Source organism: Colletotrichum lupini, chromosome 1 (assembly GCF_023278565.1).
Source record: "Colletotrichum lupini chromosome 1, complete sequence".
Lineage (NCBI taxonomy): Eukaryota > Fungi > Ascomycota > Sordariomycetes > Glomerellales > Glomerellaceae > Colletotrichum > Colletotrichum lupini.
Window position 1 is genome coordinate 7,947,633 of NC_064672.1, and position 14,750 is coordinate 7,962,382.

The 14,750-nt window shown below is 22.2% G+C and overlaps 2 protein-coding genes across 2 annotated transcripts; one reads left to right on the forward strand and one right to left on the reverse strand.

Annotated features, from left to right (window-relative positions):
• Positions 1-5,079: 5,079 nt before the first annotated feature.
• CLUP02_02296 (uncharacterized protein) lies at positions 5,080-5,262 on the forward strand (the record flags this gene model as incomplete). Its single annotated transcript, XM_049281328.1, has 1 exon — positions 5,080-5,262. A coding segment is annotated over one exon (183 nt), but the record flags the coding sequence as incomplete, so codon positions are not given.
• Positions 5,263-7,780: 2,518 nt separating this feature from the next.
• On the reverse strand, positions 7,781-7,960 carry CLUP02_02297 (uncharacterized protein; the record flags this gene model as incomplete). Its single annotated transcript, XM_049281329.1, has 1 exon — positions 7,781-7,960. One exon carries the CDS (start codon positions 7,958-7,960, stop codon positions 7,781-7,783), a length of 180 nt encoding a protein of 59 aa, XP_049137286.1.
• Positions 7,961-14,750: the final 6,790 nt, after the last annotated feature.

Genomic DNA, 14,750 nt, shown 5'->3' on the forward strand with positions numbered 1-14,750 from the left:
TAGTAATAATAACTAAAAAAAAAGAAATACTTACTTATTAACCCTATATTTTTAAAAAGAATAATATCGAATACCTTATTATACTCTTTTAAGTTTATAAAAATATAGAAAAAAAGGGCAAAACGGACCTTATTATAAAAAATATACTTAACTTTTTTAAAAAACGAATTAAATTAAAACTCTTAGTTAATATAAAAAAGTAGCTCCTTAAGCTTAAAAAAAGAGGATCCGATATAAAAAGAATTGTAAGTAGCTTCGTATATATAATACGATAAAATAATATAAATTAGAAATAACTTATTAAGTTCTAAGAAGAACTCGATTTAAATAAAATACTAACTAAGTCTATTTATATAATATAATAAGTAAATATTAATAAGAAATTTATTTATAAAGTTAAGGAATAGCTTAAGGACCTCGTATACGAAAATAAAATCGAAGTATTTAAAAAACCGACTCTTAATTTCGGAATTATTAATAAAAGAAGAATCGATTTTAAAATTAAAAAAGAAAATATCGAAATAAGAACTAGTTCTTTTTATTTTAATAAAATAGAACTACTTTATAATTTAGATAAACCTCGCAACGTTACTTAATAATATACTTAGATAGAGATTAATTATAAAGTACTACTTAGTATTAATGATATTAGTTTTAAAAAGGACAACGATAAATTATAATATAAATATATTTATTTATTTAAAGATAACTAAGTTATTTAGTTTTATAGAACTAAAAAACGTAAAAAGGTTATAATAACCTCCTATATAAATAGAAACTACTCTTTATTTAACCCCGAAGACCCTTTTTATTAGGAATTATTTTAAATAGAATGCGTAGATAATAAATGCTTTTAGTATTTTATATCTAAGTAAAATAGTCGTTTTTATTTACGAAAATATAATAATAAAATTATTAAGGATATTTATATAGAAGATTAACTACTTAGCTAAACGTTACTAAGTTTTAATAATAGTAATAGAGCTATATTCGGTCTAGACCCTAACCTTTTTATAAAGTATCTTAATAATAAATATATAAAATAAAAAGACTATAAATATAACTAATACTAAATTTATTATATTAAAAAAGCTAAGGCTTAGAGAGAGTATTAAGAAAAATATAGATAAAAAACCCGTCTAAAAAAATAAATAATAAAAAACTAAAAAAGCTAATTATAAAAGAATAATAAGAAGTAAAAATAGAAAAGAAGTTCTTATATATACCTATATAATATAACGACGTATACTTACGAGTTAACCTTAATATTTACGAATATAAATTAGATATTATTATTAATAATAGCGCATAAAAAACTTATATGTTATTAAAAATAATAAATAAACTTAACTTATTATAAGTATATAAAAATAAACTATACTAATTATAAATAATAAAAGGAGAACGAGTTAATTATAACTATAAATATATTAATTAAGAGACCGTATACTTCTTAATATAAATTAATAATTAATAAGAATAACTATAATATAATATTATAAAAATCAGAAATATCGATATTATCCTAGGACTCTCGTAATTATAAAAGTATAACTTATAGAGAGATGAGATTATTAACTAGATCGTCTAGGAAAATTTAATTACTAAATAACTTAAAACAAAAAGGGTTTAAACGGATGTTTAAAAACTCTTAAAAAACGAGAATAAATACGATATATAGCTTTTATTAAAATAGTAAAAGGCTCTAAGAAGTTTATAATTAGTATTAATAATCGGGGATCGTAATAATTCTAAATTATACCTAATATTACGACTTAATATATATAACTAAAACTAGGGCCCGCCCCGTAGGCTTATAATAGTTATAATATATTATATATATAAAAGTATAAGAATATAAAATAACTATTATAAAACGGAAGAACTATAAATAAGTTACGTATAAATAAGAAATAGTAATTACGTAATAAGGTAATTACTATAATTACTCTAAATAATCGCTTACTAATATTTACTTAGCGATTACCTAACGAATAAGAGTAATTATTAATAAAAAATATATTTATAAGTAGACTTATATTGCCGTTAATAATCCGTAGTTATGAACTTTATAGGAGGGAAAATTGAAGAAAATCTAAAAAAATAGTCTACCGAGATAGTATAAGTATCTACTAATACCGTATATTAATACCGTATAGTTAATATTAAGAACTACCCGAGTAGCTAGTAAAAGTAGAATATAAAAAAGAAAAAATAAGTAGACTTATATATAGTATAAACTTAAAACGGGCTTAAGGATAGACTTTTTATAACTTTTTAGTAATTAACTTAGTATTAAATCTTACGATCGCTTTTAGCTATTTTTACTAAAAACCCCTTTTAATAAGACTATAATTAATTATTAAAACTTTACTTACCTTACGACTTATAAACATAGCTTTAGGGAAGCTATTTATAATTATAATACTATTTACTTAGTACTCGTAGCCTCAACTTTTATTAATATACTTATTATAACTAGCTAGTTATAATACCCGAGGAGTACTAGATATATATAAAACTATTTATAAAACCTAAAGAAATAGGATTACTAAGATATAATAACTAAAATATAGAAATCGAACTTAAAAAAAGGATATAACCTAGGTTTTATTTAATATACTTAATAAATTAAAAAGAATAAGAGTATTTTAACGAATATATTAATAAAAAACTTAAGAAGGGATATATTTAACCGTCGAATTCTCTTACTAGATTCCCTTTATTTTTTATATTAAAAAAGGGTAAAGAATTAAGACCTATTATTGATTATAAAAGACTTAACGAAATTATAAAAAAGAATTACTACCCCTTATTACTTATTATTAAGCTTAGAGATCTATTTTACGGAGCTAACTAGTTTATTATTATAAATTTCAAAAAAGTATTTAATTAAATTTAAATTAAAAAAGGAAACGAATAAAAGACGGCATTTTAAACTTATAAAGGACTCTTTAAATATCTTATTATACCCTTCGGACTTACTAATACTCTAATAACTTTTTAAATAATAATTAACTACGTATTCTAGGAGTACGTCGATATTTTTATTATTATTTATATTAATAATATTCTTATTTTCTCCCCCGACTTTAAAATATATAAAAAATATATTTATATAGTATCTTAGAAGTTCTAAAACGCTAAGCTATATACCGAACTTTCTAAATACGAATTTTATATATAAAAAATAGATTTCTTTAAATATATTATTATATTTAAATAAATCTATATATAAGTATCGAAAATAAAAGTAGTTAGGGACTAGCCTATGTTATAAAACGTTAAAGACGTATAAGGACTTTTAAAATTCCGTAACTTTTATTAATAATTCTTTAAGGACTATATTAATATAATTAGGCTTTTTAATAACCTAATATAAAAAAATACCCTATTTATTCAAGATCCTAAGTATAAAGAAGTATTCATTGAAATTGAAAATATAGTCGTTTTTAAACTAATTATTACGATCTTAGACCCCTAAAAACCTTTTAAAATCGAGACTAACGCCTTAGATTTTATTATAAGAGCGGTCTTAGGATAATAAGATAAATAAAAAAAGCTTTATTTATATTACTTCTACTCTAAAGTATTTTATAGAATAGAATTAAATTAGTAAATCTATAATAAGGAACTAATAGTAATTATTAAAATATTTTAAAAATAGAGATTATAGTTATTTAAAATCCGTAGTTATAAACTTTATAGGAGGGAAAGTTAAGGAAAATCTAAAAAGAATAGTCTAGCGAGATAGTATAAGTATTTACTAATACCGTATATTAATACTATATAAATAACATTAAGAATCGCCCGAGTAGCTAGTAAAAGCAGAATATAAAAATAAATAGTTATTTAGAACTAAGTATAAAGTTATAGTTTATATAAATTATAAAAACTTCGTAAACTTTATAATAAATAAGAACTTAAATAAACGATAAGTTAAATAGAGCGAATTCCTATCTAAGTATAACTTCCGAATTATTTATTAAAAAGGTTTAAAAAATAGTAAAATAAACGCTCTTAATAAAAGACTTAATTACGAAGTTGCGGTCCTTAAGAAAATATAAGTTATTTTTAAATAAGAGAAGGACGGTAGCTTTATATTAATTACGAAACTTTTTATAATAATTAGAAAAATTAATACTAGCCCGATTAAAAAGATAACCCCTAAGCTTATTATAAAAATTTATAATATATTAATATATACTTACTAAGGAATTATTAAAATATAAAAACGGATTTATTAGTATTATAATAAATTTACTATACGTACTAAAATTATAAAAGTAATTAAAAACTACGTAACTTAAAAAAAAAAAAAATAGCCTATATAAGCTTTATAATAAGCTATAATTATTATAATTATTAATAAAAGCATGGTAATTAATTATATAGGACTTTATTATTAAACTATTAAAGTCTACAGAACTATTTACTAAAATATAGTATAATAATATTTTAGTTATAGTCAATCGACTTACTAAGTTCGTATATTTTATTCTTTATAAAAGATTAAGTACTATAAAAAACTTAGTATATATATTTACTAAAGTTATATTTTTAAACTATAATTTACTAAAAGAAATTATTTTCAATAAAAATAAGCTATTTATTTTAAAGTTTTAAAAATCCCTAATTTCGTAACTTAGTATGGATTATAAATTATTAATATTATTTTATTTATAAACCGATGAATAAATAAAAAGGATTAATTAGATCCTCGAGATATACCTTTATTATTATATAAACTACGACTAGGATAATTAAATAATATTTTTATTAATAGCCTAGTTTATATATAATAGTATAGTTAGTAAAAGTATAAAACAATCTCCGTTTTATTTTAATTATAAATTCTAATTAATAATATGTAGAGAAGTATAATAAGGACTATAAGCTATAAAAACTATAATAAATATAAGTAAACTTAAAGAGATTTATAAATAAGCCTTATTAAACTTCGAGTTTATATAATAATATATAAAAAAGAACGTAAATAGATTAAAGATTAGAGGACTATTTTTAAAAGAGGAGAATAGCGCTTATCTCTTTTATTATAATATTAAAATAAAATAACTAAATAATAAATTAAACTCTAAAAAACTTAGACTTTTTAAAATTATTAAAAAAATCTTATTAATTAATTACGAATTAAGATTACTAAATACGATACGATATTATCTTATTTTTTATATTTTATTATTCGAACTTATATTAAAAAGTTTATATATAGAAAATTATATTATTATTAAACTAAACTAATTAAAGTACGAAGTTAAACAAATTATTAATTATAAAATTAAGAATAGGTTATAGGAATTTCTAATTAAATAGAGAAATTACGAATATAAAAAAAAAATATAAGAACTTATTACGAACTTTTAAAACTCTTAGGAATCTTTTTTAAAATACTAAAATTAAAATTAAAATTAGAACTCTTAGTTATTATAATATTTTAATTAATTATTTTAAAAGTATTATTAAACTATACTTTTTATATAGTAATTAATTTATTCTTATTAACAATATTAAAAGAATTAAAAATTGCCTTTTTTTTTGAATACTATCCTTTTTCTTTAAACAAAAAAACGTTTTAATTTTAATAAAAACTAATTTATTTTAGTTTACGTACGATATAAAGCTTTTATTTATTTTTTAAAAAAAAGCTCCTCTACTTCGTTTTTATATTTTAGCTTATTAGTTTTAAATAAAAAACGGTTTATTATAAATATAATTAATATAGAAAATATAAAAAAAAAAAAAAACTTATGATTATATATAGTATTAATAATCGTATTATAAGAATAATTACGATATATATATTTATAATACTTTAATTTACTTTTTAATATTTTATATTTTTACCCTAACGAACGATAAAATAAGTAAAGTATTTCGATTTCGAATCCTCGCTCTTTAATTTTAAAAATAAGCTTTAATTAATAATATATTAAAAATCTAGTAAATATTTTAGTATTTTTTAAAAAACTACTTAACGAGCCCTAACCTAAGTTATAATAACTTATTTATAAGTTTATAAAAATAAGATTTTTAAAAAAAAGACCTAATATTACGACTTAATGTATATAACTAAGACTAGGGCCCGCCCTATAGGCTTATAGTAGTTATAATATACTATATATATAAAAATATAGGAATATAAAGTAACTCTTATAGAACGGAAGAATTATAAATAAGTTATATATAAATAAAAAGTAGTAATTACGTAATAAAATAACTACTATAACTACTCTAAATAATCGCTTATTAATATTTACTAAATAATTACTTAACGAATAAAAGTAATTATTAATAAAAAATATATTTATAAGCGAACTTATATATAGTATAAACTTAAGCCGGGCTTAAAAATAGACTTTTTATAACTTTTTCAATAATTAACTTAGTATTAGATCTTATAATCGCTTTTAATTATTTTTATTAAAAACCCCTTTTAATAAGACTATAATTAATTACTAAAGCCTTACTTACTTTATAACTTATAGATATAGCTTTAGGGAAGCTATTTATAATTACGATACTATTTACTTAGTACTCGTAGCTTTAACTTTTATTAATATACTTATTATAACTAGCTAGCCGTAATACTTACCCTCGAGAATATTAGTTTTATTTACATTATATTTATTAACCTATTTAATATTAAAGATCTCTAATATATTAAGTAATTAAAACTAGGGCCTAATAACTTTAGTAATTATTTTATTAATACGTTTAGAATTAATAATACGACTTTTCTAAACCTTAATTAATAAGTTCTTCTTAAAAAAAGTATCTATTTATCTCTTATTAATAGGATTAATATCCCCCTAAGTACGCAAAACTCGCTTAGTAAATTCCTTAACTTATTTATATATTAGTATGATATTTAAACTATATTAAATACGAACTTATTTAGCTAGGTTATTTTCTTATTAAAGAGGAAGTTTTTAAAGTTTAATAAAAGCCCTCGCTCAATTCTAGTAGCCCTTTATATAATTATAAAGTATTAACTTAAGAATCTTATAATTAATTAAAGCTTTATAAAATAAGAGACCGTTTTTAATAATATTAAGAACCTAATTAATCTTATTTTTAGTATACGAGATTATAATATATTAATAAATAATTATAGAAAAAAGAATTATATTTAGACGATTTTTATAATTATTATAGTGGTTTGTATGTTATGGGTTGGATTATAATGAGGTGGTTAGGAAGAAATTAAGGGGGGGCTAAATATAGGGGGGGGCTAAAAGGGGGTGGGGCGACTTACCTTAAGAAAGCGATACTATTAGTATCCCTATTATAGGGTAGTTAGTTTAAACCGTAGTTAATAAAGAGATTAATTAAATTATATAAATATTTGCATAGTAAGTATAAAAAAGAGGTTCTAACTATAGGTTAGGCTAGCTATAATAATTATAAATAAGGCCCCTAATTAGCCCTTACGTAGTCGGCTATATACTACGGTTAAATTAAATTTCTAATTTAATACTAACTTTCTTTTTTTTTTATTAATTTAATTACTACGGTTAGAGGTATAATTCGATCTCGGGCCCGTTTATTAAGTCGTCTCCTTTTCCTCTTTTTTTTTATTCTTTTTATATAACTTATTTTCTTATTTATATAGTAACTTTTCTATTACTTACGAATTATTTTAATCCTTTATTTAGTATTATTTTTATGAAAGCGTTTATAAAGTTATTTTTATTATTAATTTAACGGATTTTAAGTATTTCGCGCTTTTTATACGATTATTTAAGGGTTATAATATCGATTATAAGCCTCTTTTTTTTTTTATTATTAATTTAACGAGGTATTTATATAGTAAGTAAGAATTAGTATAGATAACTATTAAAATAAGTAGAAGGCTAATTCGATTAGTAATCTTTTTTAGCGTTATTAAAATTATATAAGAAAGGTTAACGCCGTTAATTATATTATAAACTTTTAACATTAGTATATTTCTCGTTACTCGCTTATTTTTAGTTAATAAGTAGTAGATTATATTATTATATATAATAAATTCGTTCTTACTTATACTCTTATTAGCTAGGATAATAATATACTTTAATTACGAAGTAAGGTTATCATTATTTATAAATAACCTATTAATAAAGACGTAGAGCTTATTAGTTATAAGGTCGATTAAGTAATAGATAAGACTTTAATTAAGATTTGTTTATTATTATTTAAGCTACTTATTAAGTACTTCGACGTTTTATTTAGTTAGATTTATAGCTTATACTACCCTAGCGTAGTTAAAAGTCGTTTTAAGCTAATAAATACTTATAATATATACCCCTTATATAAGCTTAGCTTTATATTATTTTTTAACGTTAGTTACGTTTAGATCGACGAGGTTAATCTTTTTACCCTACCCCTTTTATTAAAAAACGACGGTTTCCTTTTTAATTATAAAAATCTTATTATTAAATATTAAGGGGGTATTTATTATAAGGACCTCTTTTAGCTTCGTTACGAAGCCCGCTTTTTAGAGCTCCTTATTCTCTTTTTTTATAAAGTTAATATCGGATAGGTCTAATATATCGTCGGTTTATATTTTAATAATCTTAAATTAGTTACTTTTATACTCTATAATTAGTAAGTACGGGTTATATATAGAGGTAATTATTAATAATTAATTAATATAAAAATTATAATAAGTAGCTTACTAATAGGTAACCGATTCTGCGAGCCTATATAGTAGCTTAAGTATTTTAATAATCGTGCTTTTTAAGTACTTATTAGCTATTTCTTTTAGTAGATAGGCTAGGATTTTTTTTATAAGCCCTGTAGCTAATTAGGTATAGGCCTAGGTAATATTATAACTCTAAATCTCGTATCCCTTTTTTCGTAGCAATATTATTAGTACTATTATTAATTATTAGCTATAGTGTTACATAGTGGGCGATTATGTAAGTAGCGTTGCTTTTTTAACGTTACTATACTCCTAAATTACGTATTTAGACTTTTCGTATAGCTGGGGTATTCTTTTTTTTTTAATTTTACGAACTATTCGTAATTTAAATATATAGAGGTTTATATATTTTTTTAGGTTATATAAGATAAATTAATAGACCCCTCGATCGCGAAGAGTATTTATTTTAATAAGATCTAATCCCTTATATAGCTTTTTAGTAGTTATAATTATGCTTTTTTTACGTAGTTTAATTACTAGTTCGAAATCGGTTTTCTCTTTTGCTATATAAAAGGTGTTAATTACTTTATTACTAGTAATAAATTACTACGTTAGGGCTTGCTATTATGGTCTTTTACGACGTCTTGCTTATAGTATTAATGCCCTTTTAGTAATTTCCTTTTCCTCGTTATTTATTAGTATTATTACGACGATTTTATTAAGGATAATTTTTTATACCTCTATTACGGGTTATATAGTTTCCCCTAGCTCTTCTTTTTTTTATAAGTTAGAAATTATCTCGTTAGGATTTATATAGTATAGTTTAATTACCGTAATTAATATTTTAAGTAGCTAGTTACGATCTCTTATAACTATATAAGAGCGCTCGTTAATAGAAATTAACTTATATAGCCTAGCTTATTATTAAGTAATTTCGTATTATACTTATATATCCGAATTTAGTAATATATTTAAATTATCTCTTATATCGGGCTTATTATATATAGTAATTACCTCGTTAACTTGCCTTTTTATATTTACTTTACGTAGTGCTTATATTATTTTTTTAATTATTTAGGCTCGTTAGCTTATACTTAGCCACGGTAGCGAGGCTAAGGTCGTTTTTAAATATGCTCTAAATATTAATAATATTAATATAAGTCCGTTAGGCCTTATAGTATTGTTATAATATTCAAGTACTATTTAGAGGTATTCGTTATTAATAGAATCCGGATTTTCCTTTTTAATAATTCTAAACGCCCTTTTTAATTACTAATATGCCCTTTTTATTTTTTTAATATTATAGTACGCTTTAATAAGTACGACTTTTAGCTATATACTATAGGCCGTTATATTATTTTTAAATTTTACTAATTTAAAACTAATATTAGCGTCGGTTTTAATACCGTCTAGCGGTCCCTAGTATATATTAATTTAACTTTTTTATAGGGCTACTTATACTATTTTTATTTATAGATCCTAGAGGAATTGCCTTATTTAGAAGGATATAACTACGTTAATTATATATAATACTAGCTAACTATTTAAATAAAAAATATTAACGACGATCTTTTAATTAAAATTAAGCTTATTACGTAATTTAAATTTAAATCTACGTAGGCTCTGCGTATTTATTTAGTATTAATAATATATTTTTATTAATTATTCTAGCGCCCCTATTTTAATATTATTATTACTTAATTACTTTAGGAGGTTATATAGCCTCGTAACTAACGGGTACCCGAATTTTTAGTATAGTTTTCTAAGCTTATTTTTCGTTAGGTAATTAATTAACTTCGTATTATTAATAAGCTTTATAAATATATACCCCTATTGTCGTTCGACTATTTTAAAGTACTTATTACTAGAGATTCTATTCCTCGTATTATTAAATATAATACCTAGTCGATCTATATTTTTTAAATATAAGAGAAATAGGGTATTAATAAATAAAATATAAAAAGTTATCGTTCCGAAGTATATCTCTATTTTTATTATACTTAGGGCAACGATTTTTTTATTTAAGCCGAAACTAATTTTCGTAATATTTATTATTAACGTATTAAGCGTTATTAGCGCGATTTTTTATAATACTTAGAATTACCTTTTCCCTTTAGTTAACTATTACGATGCCCTAGTATTTAGGATAATTTTATAAAAGTTATTTAGGCCGTACTTTTTACTTATATAGAATGCTTATATAAGCTTAGTATTTGAGGGATTTAAGTAGTATAAAAAGGACCCCTCTAGCTGCCCTTAGATTTACTTAGTACTATATTCTTTTTTTTTAAGTATTAAAAGAGATAGCGTCTTCTTTTTAATCGTTAAGAGAATAGGCTTTAGTTTTATTAAATTCGCCCTTTTAGCCGCTTTTATATCCGTTATTTAAAGGACTTTTTTTTATTATCCGTAAATAAAAGCTTATTTATTAAGAGCTTTTGCTACTCTTTATTTATTTAGCCTCGTATATTTTCTAAAGGCTAACGGGGCAAAAAAAGAGTAATTAATATTATTAATTTTATTATAATTTAATTCGTTAGTATAGGGGGTAAGATCTTTTTTATTTTTTAAATTTCTTATAGGGGGTATATACTTTAGGCCGCTATTTTAGCTACTATTACTAAGTTCTATACCCCTAGATTTACCTTTATATATAATAAGGAATTAGTTAAACTAACGAGGGTTAGTTTTACTATTTACTACCGTCGATTTTTTATATTATTTATATAATTTAGTATGCTCTTTTTCGGAGTAGTTACTTAATTAATATTTATCTTTTTTATAAATATAGTATTACTTCTTTTATTGCCCTACCCGTAAGTTAAATTTTTACTTATTTAATAAATCTAGGCCTCTTTACTAGCGATTATTATATTTAGCCTCTTTTTTCTTTTTATTATACGTTTAATTAATTTAATATTATTAATAAGGGCCGTTATATACCTAGAGGCAGGTTTAGTATAGTATTTTTACTTTAATATTAAAGCTAGATCTTAGCTTTAAGTAGAGCGTTTCGTAATTTTTAGGTACTTAGTATAAGGTTATTTTTATTTTTAATATACGCTAGACTATAGTATAGAGATATCTAACTTTCTATTTATTTATCCCCTTATTTAGCTAGGCTTTTATTAGTTTATTAATTCGATTAATAAGCTCTTTAAGGATCTTTATTTATAATTTACTTTTTATTATCCTAGCTATAAATATAAAAGAAATCGCTAATAGCTTAGATAAGAGCTTTAGGTTCTTATTATAGGTCTCGAAGTGGCTTTAAATTATACTAATTATATTAAAAAAGTCGTTTTAATCGAAATTACGTATTACTTCGTAATAGTAATTAGAGGCTTTGCTTATAAGTACGATATTAATTACTAAATAGTATTAATATTCCCTAATTCTAACTTTTTTATAGTAATTATAAAATATTATTAAGGTTTTTTATAAGACCTTATACTTCCCCTTAGAATATAATTTCTTTTTTAAGAAGATCTTTTTAAGGTTTATAAATTACTTTATATTTATTATTAGATTTTTAGTATTTATATACGATCCTTGCGTTATTATATATTGTTAGTAATTTCGGGTCGTTTATTTTTTTTTATTAGCTAATCGGTACTAAATTTTGCGTTAGTAGCGGTGATAAGTTATAGATTAAAATAGGTAGAATTATTAATTATTATATTTTTAATACTATATCTTATTTTAATATATCCTTTTATAATAATAAATTTCCGTTAGTAATTATAAGGAGGAAATCTAGGTCGTTTACCCTTTTTTTAAATTCGTTAAAGTAATTATACGCTTTATTAACCTGTGTCTAGTTTTATAGTACGAATTCTTTTTTTATAATTATTATTATTAGTATTTTATATGGCTCTTGCGATTATAATTATATTAATAATACCCCTCGCTCGTAAAGGAATTTATTAACTATTTTTACGATTCTTAGGTTTGCGCTTATAAACTATTTATCTAGCTAGTAGCTAAGGTTATTTATAATTTTATAAAATAGGGGTTACCCCTATAACCCCTTTTTTTTATAGACCTTAGTTAAATAGATTAATATTGCGTTAATTTGCTTATCGTTAGGCTAATTTGCGATTTTATATATTTACGTCCCTTAATAGTCCGGGTTAATATTTATTTACTTATAAGGGATTAGGATTTTATTTAAGATTAGGTTTTATTTTCTTTTTTTTTCTTTTAACTCGCTAAGGGTCGTACTCTAGCTTATACCTATATTAATAGTTATTAGCGTGTTTAATTTTAATAAGGATATGTCTAATTTGCGCACTAATTATAATAAATCTATACTTTTATTACTTAACGAATTTACTAAGGTTTAGGAAATTCCCGCTTTTTTTTACTATTTTATTATTACTCTCGTTTTTATTATTTTTAATAATTATTACTACCTTTTTAGATCGCTAGCTATTATACTTATTAAGATCCTTTTTTTTATTTAGTATAAAAAGGTAGGTTTTAATAGTTCTTTTTTATAATAGTAATAATAAACGTTTATATTATTATAAGAAAATATAGTAATTAGTCTCGGGATCTTTACTAGTTACTAATTTTTATTATCCTGTATATTTTTAGCTTCCTAAGCCTCGTACTTTTTATAATTTCTAAATAGCTTCTTTCTTTAACTTATTTTTCTTAGGGTAGTATTTTATAAGAATAGTTAAAAGTAAATACTAAGCGGCTTATAAAGGAGCTATATAAGTTATTAAGAACTATATAAGTTATTAAGTATAATTAACGAAGTTAAGCCCTCTTTTTTATAAAATCGTAGATTTTAAGGATTTACTAAAAATGCCTACTTATTACTCGTACGTAGTAGGGTTAGATACTATTAGATTAGAAGTCTAATTCGACCGCGGCATATAGCCGACTACGCAGGGGCTAATTAGGGGCCCTATTTACGATTATCGTAGCTAGCCTAACTTATAATTAGAACCTCCTTTTTATACCTACTACGTAGATATTTATATAGTTTAATTAATTTCTTCGTTAACTACGGTTTGAACTAACTACCTTATAATAGGGATACTAATAGATACTTTAGAAATTTTATTTTTTATAGCTTCTTAGTACCCTATTTTATATTTTTTAGGTAGTTTCTTTTATAGCTTAATTACGGTTAGGTAATTATCGCTTATTAATAATCCTTTTTATTACTTAGTTAATTTTTTAAAATTAGTAATCTCGTACTAAGAATTAGTATAAAAAAAAGCCCTTTAGTAGCCTTTTAGAGGATTTTTTTTTTTTTTTAGATCCTCGTTTTTTTAGCTTTTTTTTAAGTTAATAATAATTTTAATAAGAGGTTATAGGACTATTTTAGAGTAGCCGCTTTTTTTTTAAGTTAATCTTTAAGATCTATAATATTTTTAACTCGATATTATTAAGATTTTTAAATCCCCTCTTTTCTTATTAAACCGTCCCTTATATTATATTCCTAAGTAATACCCGGGGGGTAGTTAAGGGAGTTACGAGGAGGTTATTTAGATCGTAGGCTTAAGGTCGTACTTATAAAATCCTCGTAATAATAGACTTTTTTATATACTATAAATCTCTTAGCTTAATAACTCTTATAAAATTACTTTTATTACTAAGTAAAAATATTTATATTTAAAGATCCCCTTTTTTAATTACGTAGTACTTTTTTATATTATATTATTAAGCTCGTTCGTTATACTAATTAATTAGGTAGATAGTCGTTATATAAGTATTTCTTTTTATTAATTTAATTAGTTAATTTTTAATTACGGGCCGGTTATAGAAAAGTCGTTTAGTAAAAAAGCTGCTCGAGGTAATAATAAAAGGCTAATTACTTAAGCGGTTTTATTAATTAACGTATTTTAATATAGTAAACGTTAACTTCTTATAGGTAATAAAGGGCTATAATTACTTAATTCCGTACGGTATTTAAGAATTACCCCCTTTTTTATTTATTTTTATAAAGTTAATTAGTATAAATCTCTTATTCCGTATAATATTAAGAAGTCGTTTTTTTTACGTAGCGAGATACCTTACTAATTTATAATAATAGAATTTAATTACTAATTAGTATTAGTATTCTTATTATAAAATAGTTAGTTCGAAC